This window comes from Tursiops truncatus, chromosome 12 (genome assembly GCF_011762595.2).
Source record: "Tursiops truncatus isolate mTurTru1 chromosome 12, mTurTru1.mat.Y, whole genome shotgun sequence".
In the NCBI taxonomy this organism is placed as follows: Eukaryota; Metazoa; Chordata; class Mammalia; order Artiodactyla; family Delphinidae; genus Tursiops; species Tursiops truncatus.
In genome coordinates this window covers 47903052-47916401 of record NC_047045.1, presented here as the reverse complement: position 1 = coordinate 47916401, position 13350 = coordinate 47903052, and the positions used below count along the sequence as shown (strand labels likewise).

The window sequence follows — 13350 nt, the reverse complement described above, 5'->3', positions numbered from 1 at the left end:
TCTGCATAATTCTTTCAGCACAGAGGTCTAAAAAGGTTTTGCAAAATTTCACTTTAAAATCTATGCAAGAAATATTACTCTTAAGACACTTGGAAAAATCTTCCAGAAAGAGTGAAATATTAATTATATCGGATATTTATGTGTCCTTCAATGTAGAATGAAGACTGCCTAGTACAAACAGTGCTTTCTCCCATGTCTTTTCTTTTTCAATAAACTTGAATTCCCTTGTAGCTTCTTTTTTTTTTTTTTGGCCACACTGCACGGCATGTGGGATCTCAGTTCCCAGCCCAGGGATTGAACCTACACCCCCTGCCGTGGAAGTACGGAGTCTTAACCGCTGGATTGCCAGATAAGACCCCCTTGTAGCTTCTTTTTTTTTTAATTAATTAATTTTAAAATTTTAGGTTTATTTATCTATCCTCCCCCCTTATTATTTTATTTTATTTTATTTTTTTGGCTGCTTTGGGTCTCCGTTGCTGTGTGCAGGCTTCTCTCTAGTTGCGGCGAGCAGGGGCTACTCTTCGTTGCAGTGCGCTGGCTTCTCATTGCGGTGGCTTCTCTTGTTGTGGAGCAGGGCTCTAGGCACACGGACTTCAGTAGTTGCAGCGTGCAGGCTCACTAGTTGTGGCACATGGGCTTAGTTGCTCCACGGCATGTGGGATCCTCCCAGACCAGGGCTTGAACCCATGTCCCCTGAATTGGTAGGCAGATTCTTTTTTTTTAATTTTTTTAAATTTATTTTTTTATACAGCAGGTTCTTATTAGTCATCCATTTTATACACACCAGTATATACATGTCAATCCCAATCTCCCAATTCATCCCACCCCCACCCCCCACCGCTTTCTCCCCTTGGTGTCCATACGTTTGTTCTCTACATCTGTGTCTCAATTTCTGTCCTGCAAACCAGTTCATCTGTACCATTTTTCTAGGTTCCACATATATGCGTTAATATACGATATTTGTTTTTCTCTTTCTGACTTACTTCACTCTGATTCTCCCAATCCAAGAACATGGTATATCTCTCCATCTGTTTGTATCATCTTTGATTTCTTTCATCAGTGTCTTATAGTTTTCTGCATACAGGTCTTTTGTCTCCCTAGGTAGGTTTATTCCTAGGTATTTTATTCTTTTTGTTGCAGTGGTAACTGGGAGTGTTTCCTTAATTTCTCTTTCAGATTTTTCATCATTAGTGTATAGGAATGCAAGAGATTTCTGTGTATTAATTTTGTTACAAAATTAATTGCAACATTACCAAATTCCTTGATTAGCTCTAGTAGTTTTCTGGTGGCATCTTTAGAATTCTCTATGTATAGTATCATGTCATCTGCAAACAGTGACAGTTTTACTTCTTTTCCAATTTGTATTCCTTTTATTTCTTTTTCTTCTCTGATTGCCATGGCTAGGACTTCCAAAACTATGTTGAATAATAGTGGTGAGAGTGGACATCCTTGTCTTGTTCCTGATCTTAGAGGAAATGCTTTCAGTTTTTCACCATTGAGAATGATGTTTGCTGTGGGTTTGTCATATATGGCCTTTATCATGTTGAGGTAGGTTCCCTTTATGCCCAATTTCTGGAGAGTTTTTATCGTAAATGGGTGTTGAATTTTGTCAAAAGCTTTTTCAGCATCTATTGAGATGATCATATGGTTTTTATCCTTCAGTTTGTTAATATGGTGTATCACATTGATTGATTTGTGTATATTGAAGAATCCCTGCATCCCTGGGATAAATCCCACTTGATCATGGTGTATGACCCTTTTAATGTGTTGTCGGATTCTGTTTACTGGTATTTTGTTGAGGATTTTTGCATCTATATTCATCAGTGATATTGGTCTGTAATTTTCTTTTTTCGTAGAATCTTTGTCTGGTTTTGGCATCAGGGTGATGGTGGCCTCATAGAATGAGTTTGGGAGTGTTCCTTCCTCTGCAGTTTTTTGGAAGAGTTTGAGAAGGATGGGTGTTAGCTCTTGGCTAAATGTTTGATAGAATTCACCTGTGAAGCCATCTGGTCCTGGCTTTGGTAGGCAGATTCTTAACCATTGCGCCACCAGGGAAGTCCTGTAGCTTCTTATTTGCCTTAATATCCAAACTTGGGAAAGGTTTGTGATTTTGAAATGCAGAGCCTTTCTGAAAATTGGATGAAGATATTACAGTTTTACAACTTGTCCTAAGGGATAAAAGATTATGAGAACATTAAATCCAGAGTTGTAGGGATTGGTGCACTTTGCAAAGAATGGTGACTAGCATTGAAATGATATTTATGGCTCACTGAGTTACTTTGATACCAGCAAAAATTACCCTGGGAGCCTCTAATACATTACTTATTCTGTTTGCTATTTCTCACTAACTATAGGCCTCAAAAGTTTACAATTCAAATACTGTAAGTTTTGATGTATGAGGATTGGAGTAAGCCAAGGAGGACTTGATGTGACTTATAAAGTAATGAAATGCTGAAGCATTTGTGCCATTTGAGAAGTCTTAGAATATTCCTGTTATTTTCTATAATAATTTGTATTCATGGCACACTTTACATTTTACATTATAGATGGAGTTGAGACCCCTGTATACTATTTCCTTCCCTTCCACCCCAGAAATACATACTACAATGAATCTGATATTTAACATTCCTGTGCATGGTTTCCATTTGTGTTATATATTAATTCATCTATAAAAATACATATAATATTGCTTTCCATGTTTTGAAATTCTCTCAAAATATAACATACTATATAAATCCTCTTTCAACTTGCATTTTTTTTTTTGCTTAACATTCTTTTAAGATTTAGTGTATAGATTCATGTAACTCCAGTTTATTTATTGAAATTTCTATATAGTATTCTTTTGTATGAATAGACCTCAAATTATTTATCCATATTTCCTGTTGATGAATATTTAGATTGTTTTGATGTTTCTCATCATTACAAACAGTGTTGAGATGAACATCTCTGGATATGTTTTCTTGTGCATGTTTGTAAAGATTATTTAAGGTAAATACTTAGGAGTCAAAGTATTCTGGATCGTAAGCTATTTTTTTTAACTTTACTAGACAACTTTTCTATCAGGAAAGTTTTTGATTACAGGATACAGAAAAGCTCACCAACAGTTGTTTGTGAAATAAAGATTGAATTATCTAACATTGTCAACAAAGGACCCAGTCACTTTCAATCCTTCAACTCTTACTACCTTAGTGTGATGGCTTTGGTCCTCTTGATTGTCACCTCATGATCACAAAATGGCTTCCACAACTCCAGGCATCACAGTCTCATTCCAGTGTCCCAAACAAGAGAAAAGAGTATGTAGAAAAGGGGGCTTCTTTTTTTTTTTTAGGGAGGAAAAACCTTCCTATTTTTCTAAGGGTAGACCACTACTGACTTAGGATGGGGACATGTTTGAAGAATAAAGGGAACCCCCCCACCTCTACCCCCACCCTTGGGGACTCTCGTGTCCTAGCAACCAGAAGTTCTTCATCAGACTTCCCTTTACATCCCATTGACCAGAATGGGGTTGCAGCCTCTTGGTGTCAAGGAAATGGGAAAACATATCTAGCAAAATGTTATAGGATGGTTATGATTGGCTCCAACCAGACATGATTCATACACTGAGCCTAAGGACATTGCTGTTCTAAAAATATTGGGGTTTGGTAAACAAGGAAGAAGAATGGAATGTCTAATCTTTAGGCGATTGGCCACTTCCATACTTTGCAAAGACGTTGTACCAGTTGACACTCCCAGGATCAGTATATGAGCATTCCTGTTGTGCCATATCCTTGGCAATACTTGGTATTTTTTAAATTTCAGTTTTCTTGAGGTATAACTAACAAAAGTATAAGATATTTAAAGTGTACGTCATGGTGATTTGACATACATATACCTTGTAAAAGGATTTCTCCCTTCTAGCTAATTAACACATCCAATGCCTCACCTGTTTATCACATATTTATCTTTTATTTGATGAGAACGTTTAAGTTCTATTCTCTTACCAAATTTCAATTATACAGTATAGTGTCAGCAACTATAGTCACCATGTTTTACATTAGATTCTCAGACCTTATTCATCTTTATAGCTGAAGGTTTGTACTCTTCTACCATCCTCTCCCTATTTCCTCCACCTCCTGCCCCCCACCAGTCCTAGCAACCACTTTCTACTCTGTTTCTATGAGTTATGACTTTTTTAAAAAAAGATTCCATGTGTAAGTGATATCATGCAGAATTTGTCTTACTCTGTCTGACTTATTTCACTTTGCATAATACCCTCAAGTTTCATCCATGTTGTTACAAATGACAGGATTTCCTTCCTTCTCGTGGCTGAATAATATTCCATTGTAAATATAAACCACATCTTTTGTACATTCATCTGTTGATAGACATCTAGGTTGTTTCTGAACGTTGGCTATTATGAATAATGCTGCAATTAACATGTGAGTGTAGATATCTCTTCAAGATCCTGTTTTCATTTGCTTTGGATATATACCCAGAAGTGGAATTGCTGGATCATATGGTAGTTTAATTTTTAAATTTTGGGGGAACCTCCATACTCTTTTCCCCAGTGGGTGCACCAATTTACATTCCCACCAACAGTGCACAAGTGTTCCCTTTTCTCCACATCCTCGCCATTTGTTATCTCTGTCTTCTTTTTTTTTTTTTTTTTTTTGCGGTACGCGGGCCTCTCACTGTTGTGGCCTCTCCCGTTGCGGAGCACAGGCTCCGGACGCGCAGGCTCAGAGGCCATAGCTCACGGGCCCAGCCGCTCCATGGCATGTGGGATCTTCCCGGACCGGGGCACGAACCCGTGTTCCCTGCATCGGCAGGCGGACTCTCAACCACTGCGCCACCAGGGAAGCCTCAGCATTAAGTTTTTCATTGTAAATATTTTCAGTTTTTTAATCTGCTATATATCCTTTTCATTGCAAACTCTATTTCTACTTTCTCTCTTTTTTCTTAATAAGTATTGCCAGGGATTTGTCTACATTATTAGTCCTTTTAAAGAAAGAGCTTTGCTTGTATTGATAATTTTTATTGTATCTTTGTTTTCTGTTTTCTTAGTTTTTGCTCATACCTTTGTTAGTTCTTTCCTCCTGTTTTCTCGGGGTATATTTTGATGCTAACTTCTCGAATGGGAAATTTAATTCATTAATTTTCTGTGTTTTTTTCTAATATAGGAGCTGAGAAAGCAAATGCAGAGCCTCCACCCCTGCCCATTTTCCTGCCACGGGCCCCAACTCCATGTTTCCAGGACTCACTCATGACCTTCTGTACTGACAGCCCCACAGGGGAAGCTGAAGCCAGACTATAACCCAGAGAGTCTGTTCAGCTGATCTCCAAGGAGCGGCAAACCGTCTTCTCCATACACAGCTAGGCTCGCGTTTTAAAGTCCAAAACCCAAAACCAGGTTTGTCAAAAGTGAACACTGTATTAAGATACACACACACACATATATATCTACCTATATATGTATGTGTATGTATGTATGTATCTACCTATATATGTATGTGTGTGTATATATGTGAAAAAATCATAAAGAAAAGCAAAAGAATGATTAGTTCAAAGGTCAGTACAGCTGTTCCCTCTGGGAAGAAGGGAGGAGACGATGTAAAAGATGCAGGGAGATTAATTGATAGAACAAGTGATTAAATATAAGAGGTAACAGAATCAAGGCCAAAATGAAAGAGTTAATCTTTGAGATAATCAGGGAAACTTTATTTTCTATAAATAATGATGGGAAGGATGTCTTTTAAAGTTGGGAATGCGAGGGAGAAGATTGAAGAACTTCGCATCAATCATTTCGGGAAAGTGGAATAAAGGTCATCTGCTAAGAGGCCAGGGAGCAGTGGGGGGTTGGGTGTCAGGCTCCAGTGTCTGGAACATTTTCTTGCTCAATAAATGTGGGTTGAATAAATGCTGGATACGAGTTTTTAAAATATTGGAATAAACACTGTTGGTCATTTGCTAGGAAGTAAACCATGAAAGAATATAAGAAGAAAAGAATACTTGGACAGCTCTGCAGGTTCAAGTGAGGTTAGGTAGCGTGAAACTATTGTAGTAAAGCCAACTGGCAACCCAAGAGCTCTGGAGAAGAAAGAAAATGGTGGGCTTGGGAAGGAAGGAGTAACAAAAGGGATGCATTGTAGGGGGTTAGTAAAAGCATAACAGAAATAGCGAGTCATGGGACCAGGCTGGCTAACAAGGGAAATGAAGCAAGGAGGGAAATGAAACCAGGCAGGGAGGAAGAGAAGGGTTGAGGGACTAGAGTTCCCTCCACTGAAGTTTCTCTACTGGCTCATTCCCATCACCATACAAACTTGCCGTTATTTCTCTCATCTTTAAACCAAACCAAACAAAGCCCTACTCTTAACCTCAATTCCCCTGTCGGCTTCCGCCCCATTTCTCTGCTCTACTTTGCAGAGGACGTCCTTCAAAGAGTCTCTTATACTCACTGTCTCAAATTTCCCTCCTCCAGTTCTCTCCGAAACCCACTCCAACGAGGCTTCGCTTCACGGACCTCCACTGAACCCACGCTGGTCAAGGTCACCAGTGACCTCCATTTCGCTAAATAGAGCGATCAATTCTCAGTTCTCATTTTACCAGCGCTATCAGCAGCATTAGACACAGCTGATCACTTCCTGCTGCCTAAAACAATTTCTTCACTTGGCTTCTAGGGCGCCACACCCTTGGCTTTTCTCCTTTGTCTCTGGCTGCTCATTCCTAACTCTTTTCTGTTGGTCCTCCTCTTTCCCCTGACCTTTCAACCCTGGAGTATCTTAACGCTGAATCCTTGTTCTTTGTCTCTTCACCGTCTATACTCACTCCTTGGCATTACTATCTTGTTCTAAGCCTTTAAATGCCATCTATGCCTTCCAAATCTATATCTCCAGGCCAGAACAGGCTCCTAAAATTCAGACTCATACATCCATCTCCTATTCGACATAATGGATACCTGAAGTTCAGTTTGTCCAGAACTGACCTTCTGACTGTCCCGCCCTTCCCTTCCCCTGCATCTGCTCCACCCAGAGTCTTCTACTTCTCAAGTGATGTCAAATCCATCCTTCCATTTGTTCAAACCAAAAGTCTTAATGTCAGCCTTTACTCCTTTCTCTGACACTGCATGTTCAATCAATTGGCACCTCCTGTAGGTGCTTTCAAGATATATCTAGAATCCAGCCATTTCTCACTACATCTGTTACTGTTACTCTGAGCCATCACATTTCACCTAGGTAAATAGACTACAATATCTAGAATAGTTTTGCCTTGCTTGTACCTTTTCACTTCCTATCAACTCCCCACAACTTAATCTATTCTCAACATACCAAAGTGGTCCTTTTAAAAGTACATTAGGGACTTCCCTGGTGGCGCAGTGGTTGAGAATCCACCTGCCAATGCAGGGGACACGGGTTCGAGCCCTGGTCCAAGAAGATCCCATGTGCCGCGGAGCAACTAAGCCCACACGCTGCAACGAAGACCCAACGCAGCCAAAACTAAATAAATAAAATAAATGAAAAAAAAAGGCACATTAGATCCCACATTCCTCTCTTCTAAAACCTCTAATAGCTTTCCATCACACTCAGAGTAAAAGCCAGAGCCCCCCCAGTGGCCTACAGCATCCTCCACAATCTGCTCTAAAATTACCTGGCCCGGCGCATCTTTGCCACTCTCCTTGTCTCTCACTTTCTCTGCTCTGTCCACTGGACTCCTTGCTCTTCCTAGGACACCCCCAGCCTGCTCCTTACTTTGGGCCTTTGCAGTGGCTCTTCCATGGCCTCAAATGCTCTCCTCCTAGATGACATATGGCTGAAGGCTGACTCCCTCACCACATTCATGTCTTTGCTCAAATGTCAATGTTTGATCTAAAATCACACCAGTGGTATGCTGGTAAATGTTTATCAGCTGCCTCTCTGAGAAAAACAAGCTGCACTTTGTAAGATCTGCACATTTCCACGGTGTGAATACTTTGCTGTTTCAGGTTACCAACGTGATGTCACTGAATTGATGCTCATGAACCTGGAGCTGGAGAAGAGATGCCACAATCAGCTCCTGGAAGCTGATTTTCCAGAGCACGTATCACCGCCTTGCATAGCACGTTACTTATCCCCAGGTATTGTGTATTATCTGCCTCCTCCCCACCAAGCCCCCAGGGACTTTTGTCAGTTGTGTTCTTGACGTCCTGTAAGAACGATGCCTAGCACAGAGTAGGCTGTCAATACCTCGTTAAATGAATGAACGAATTTCCTAATGAGGGTGATATAGTGCAGATATGCTAATATTGATTGACTAGGAGAATGTTCAGGCCGGGAGCTGTGGTCAGAGGGCTTTATGAGGTTGAATAGCAGCCCCTTGTTTTGAAGCTCTATACTTAACTTAAAGAGCATTATTTCAGACTGTTATTATTATGGGTTTGAATAAAAAGAATAATGTGCATTGAAAACTAACAAAGGAATTTATAGGTGTGCACTCATTAAAAAGAGAGAGACAGAATTCTTGATAGTTTTAGGAATTCTTTGCTGTCACTCTTCTTTAAATAATCTGCCCTAGAGACTTTCTTTTATTCAGTGAATGTGTCAGTGTGACACATTCTTCACATCCTGATCCAGGGCCTTGAACATCTGGATTTTTCTCCTCTTGCAAATGTATGCCCTCTTACAATTTAGAAATTCCGTTTACATTGAAGCTTCAAATAAAACTTTTTTCTTAATATACCACAGAAATCTATTTCTTCTCCATACATTCACTGACATAGGACCATGTCAGTGAGTGTGTCGTTTTTATGAGCTCGAAGACTAATCATTAGTTAACCGTCCTGCCTTTCTGAAAGTGGTGTACTGTTCTCACACTTGGATATAATCGGCCTCTGCCTACACTGCCTTCAATTTGAAAGGTACTTAGCCTATTAACAGCAGTCTCAGGCCTTTATAGGCACATTTTCTACAGCAAGTTGTTCTCATTTATCCAGTTTTTTCAAGGGATATCTTCCATGAATGACATAAAGGTTGAGTGCCATTTAATATTCTCCTCTGACACGTTGTTGGATTTGCTGTTTAGGTACAGGGTGGCCAGGATGGGAAATATTGATGTTATACTTACGTTTTTCTACTTAATATTTAAAAAAAACAATTCATGCCCAATGTAAATTTCCAAAATCAGAAATGAAAGGAAGACCGGAATACAGACGATAAGTGTAAGTGCTGGTTCTTGGCACTGACAATGAGTGCAGACCTCTATAAGCATCTCCCGAAGGACATTATAGTCAAGATCTCCTGGGGAATCATTTTCTGCAGGTGTTTATTTTGGCCTTGCGAGAGCTGTGGCATGCCGAGTGTGGGCTGCGGTGGGGTGGCTGCCGTCAGCAATGTGGCTGCTGTGAATTCCTTCCCTAACTTGGAATTTTCATCATCCAGGGCTGGCCCACGGCAAGGCCCCCTCAGTGCATCCAGGATGAAGGTCTTGCCCTCTAATGCGCTATCCTGTGCCCTTCTCCCTGATGTTTGCCAGATGTTTCCCTGTGGCTCGCTATCTGTCTCACAGGTCCCTACCCTGCTAGTCCTGCCTATTGCTTCCCGATAAGCTTTCCTTCTCCAAGTAGGGACTCTGCTGATCTGAGCCATGCTGATGAGACCCAGGCCACAGCTTCAGTTCTGCCTCATGATTCCATGCTGCCTCTGGCCAGCCACCACCCCAGAATTTGTCTTAGTCACAATAGGGACCAAGCCACAGATGCCACTGGATCAGTCCAAGCTGATCCCCCGCGCCCTTTCCTAGGAAAAAACCTTAAGGTCCTTGCTTTAGTAATAAATTCATTCAACAGCTATTAATTGGATCACCTCATCCTGGCATCTGCCCTCATGAAGCTTATGTGGGAAGTCAGGAGATTAATGGTTAAAAAATAAATTAAATTGGAGAGACTGCTGAATGCTATAAAGCAACTATGGCAAGGAGAAGGGGTCAGTGGGAGAGGGGGGCTCTCAGAGAACATGAGGATGGGAGTCAGGAGTTCAGCTAGAGCACAGGGTTCCCAGATTCAAATGCAGTGTGTGCCTCGAAACCAAGAACGACAGCAGTCCTTGGTACAGTGAAATCCTACTGCACATACGTCAGGCTTTTGTTCATGGAAACAGTCAAATGAGAAGATAGAAATGGTGAGAGGTAAAGTACAGTGTAAATGTTAAATTAAGATGAGCAAAGGAACACACTAAATTCTAAGGGGAGACATATATACGAAAAACCACAGCTGCAGGTTAGGGATTCTAATGACTAAAGCCTCGCGGGTTCCCCAGGTGAGGTGGATGTAAGCGTGCACGACCATCAGAGGCATAACCCTGCCATCACCTGTGTCAGAGCAGAATGTGCGTGACGCCTGCTTGCGGCGGGAAGCTGTCCTGCTCCCAGCCCCTAGGCTAGTCGGTAGCGCAAGGGGTCCTGCTGTATGTCACTTGACTCTGTTGCACTCAGAAACAGGAGCCAGGAGTATGTACCTGATCCTAGGACAACCAATCCAGAGGCTGACCAGTGGCCTGTGAGCCAACTCAAGGCGATAAGCTCTACGCCAGCCAGGTGCATGCTCTCTCTTTCTGCTACTAGGAAATATGGTAGCAGGAGGAAAAGCAAGAAAGCAGAGACCGAGAGAGAGGCTGAAGCACACTAACGCTGACCACTGGAGAGACCATCCTTCCTCAGCTGTGGTGAGTAGGTACTGGCAGTATCTGCCCACTCCTCCCCTCCCCTGTCCCCCTGCCAGCCCTTCCGCGGCTCTGACTGACGCCAGCCGCCAGTGTCCTTGTCTCCCAGTCTAAAGATCTTATTTCCAGAACCTGTAGCAGGCTAGAAGTATGAGTGAATTAGCACCTCTTAGGACCAGTCCTCAATCAGTGGCTCACCGGAGTTGCTCTATAAGTACTACCCCAGCTCAGTCACCTCTTGGCTTGCGTAAAGCTTTAGTCACCCACCGTGATAGTGCTTAATCACGCATCCTTTATTGCCTGCCTGCTGCTCTATTCTCTTCCTTACTCGCCCCACGAGTATTTCCTGCACTTCCCAAATAAGGGAGTTGCACTTTAATTCTTTTTTTTTTTTTTTTTTTTTGCGGTATGCGGGCCTCTCACCTTTGTGGCCTCTCCCGTTGCGGAGCTCAGTGGCCCAGCCGCTCCACGCCATGTGGGATCCTCCCAGACCGGGGAACGAACCCGTGTCCCCTGCATCGGCAGGCGGACTCTCAACCACTGCGCCACCAGGGAAGCCCTGCACTTTAATTCTTGTCTAAGACTTACTTCCCTTAGGAGGCAAGAAGATGATTTAGACCCTGAAGCAACTCAGGTCTTGAGCACCAGTTGCCAACTCACTCCTGAAAAGCTGTGGTGGTGTCTTGGTTTTCGCTTTTTCCTTTTTTCAGGCAGATCCCTATGTGGCAGGTGTCCTTTACTAGTGACCAGAAGGGCCTAAATTCTCAAGGCAGGAAACAGGTGTCTGGGGAAGGCAGAAGTTGGTGGTTTCTTAGAGATAGAACCATATCCTCCTTTAGGAAGTATTTTTGATAGCTATTTGTTTCATGCTGGGATGTTCTATCAAAGCAAAGGCAGGTTCCTAGTCAAAATATTTAATTAGGGCTTCACAATGCCCTGTCTTGGCGAATATCCTATGACTTACTGCCATATGAGCATGACAGCATTAAAGATAAGAGGTGACTGTCTAGTACCATCTGTTCATGACACTGTTTTGGGGGAAAAAGCTACTATCCTATGATATTGGGGAATTCTTTGGGAATAATACATGGTTGGTTGTGGAATGCTTATCTAATAGACGCTACTGAAAGAGGGCCGGAGAACCAGGTGATTCTATTATATTTATTCTGAAGAGAAAACTTGTCTCCACAACTTGAATCTAGACCCATTTGTGTGTGTGTGTGTGTGTGTGCGCACGCGTGCACGTGCACACGTGTATAGAGAGTGGTTACATTATAATACAGTCATATAATAAATATATAATAAAATATTAATTCAGGATTCCAGGAAAAATGCAGAAGACCTTGAAATGGGTAAAAATGACCTCTGAGTGCCTCGTGTAGCCCGCTCTTCCAGCTTATCTCCACCTTTCATGGTCTTTGAGGTATTTTGTATTCTAGGTTGTAGAAAATGATAATAGTGGAAATGACTGGTGTCCACAGAAATGCAAATGAACGGTGTCAGATGTAATTCATTATCACCTGGTGGATCTTGACCAGTTTTGCTGGCATGTTAAATTCATTTCAGCATTTCAGATTGCCTATATATGTATGGTACTTTGAATTCTCCTTTGAACTAGTTGTAATATCTTACTGATTCCATCTTTGGTTAATTAGTCAAATAAAATCTTTTACTTGTATTCATTTTATAATAACATAAGAGTCATGATTTTACCCTTTAAAAAGTTGCCCTTTGACAACGACATATAGGTAAGGGAAAAAAACCAAGTTGTGCGTTAGCATGAATTGTGAGATCAAGCTTCAAAGTGTAGGGGTTTGTCTGGAAATTGTTGGGAAGTAAGTTCAGAACCAGAGGAACATCTTTAGGGTGAAGACTGTGAGACTCCTCATGGGAAGATGGCCTGATGTGGAGTTAAGCATGTAGGCCTGGGAATCAAGCAGAGATAAGTCCAAGTTCGGATCCTACAATTTACTAGCTTTATGGCTTTGGGCAAAACTCTTAACCCTTCCACACAGCAGTTTTCCTATTTGTAAATCAGCAGTATCTTAGGGTTCTTGAAGGATTCATTGGTGCACCTTACACCTTTCGTTGTGCCCTCACACACGAATATGTGGTAGCTAGCTATAACGAAATATATTACCACGTGAATGGTCAGAATGTTGCAAGAATAAAAGTGGTTGAGAGTAACATGTGGGAAGGCTCTTCCTGGGCTGGGCCGGTCAGGGCCAGTCATGGCCAAGGAGATGCAGGGGAGCAGTGTGCTTGTGGGGTGAGAGGCGGTGGGCTGGATAGAAGGAAGTCACCAATTACGAGGTGAGCAGTTGGGAGGCTCTGGAGGAAAATGAAGTAGCCAGTGTTCTTCCTTCCTCTAGAGAGGCGAGTACTGGAGCTTCTAACACAGATTGCAAGGTCTATAAAGCCAGACTCTGAATGCAGTCAGAAAAGCCACACAGAGCAGGAAACTGAAAGAGTTCCATGCTTGGGTTTTGTGTCAATCCAGAGTTCTTGCCAGGAGACCAGGAGAGGCAAAGATAGGAACTAGAAGCAGAGCCCGAAGCCTAGACCTAAGAGTTCATGGTGTCAGAATTAGGGAGCTGGTCCAATCCCTGTCCTCCAGCCACAGGTGAGTGGCAAAGTCCTCATCCTTTCATTGTAAACTGTGAGTGTTGAACTCTGATTCCCT

The 13350-nt window shown here is 42.0% G+C and overlaps 1 protein-coding gene and 1 long non-coding RNA gene across 2 annotated transcripts in view; one reads left to right on the top strand and one right to left on the bottom strand.

Moving 5' to 3' along the window:
- Window positions 1-710: 710 nt before the first annotated feature.
- LOC141276020 (uncharacterized) lies at window positions 711-3309 on the bottom strand. The gene is made up of 2 exons (XR_012324807.1): window positions 3185-3309; window positions 711-2168 (listed from the first exon to the last, which is right to left on the bottom strand). It is a non-coding gene; the product is annotated as an uncharacterized lncRNA (long non-coding RNA).
- A 1986-nt stretch (window positions 3310-5295) lies between these two features.
- The window catches only part of LOC109549078 (uncharacterized), a 33024-nt gene continuing 24969 nt past the window's right edge, over window positions 5296-13350 (top strand). The window contains exons 1-3 of the mRNA XM_073789309.1: window positions 5296-5389; window positions 7958-8089; window positions 10570-10670. Coding sequence (XP_073645410.1) covers window positions 7984-8089; window positions 10570-10670 — 207 coding nt within the window. The 5' untranslated portion in view covers window positions 5296-5389; window positions 7958-7983. The remainder of the gene's footprint in view (window positions 5390-7957; window positions 8090-10569; window positions 10671-13350) is intronic.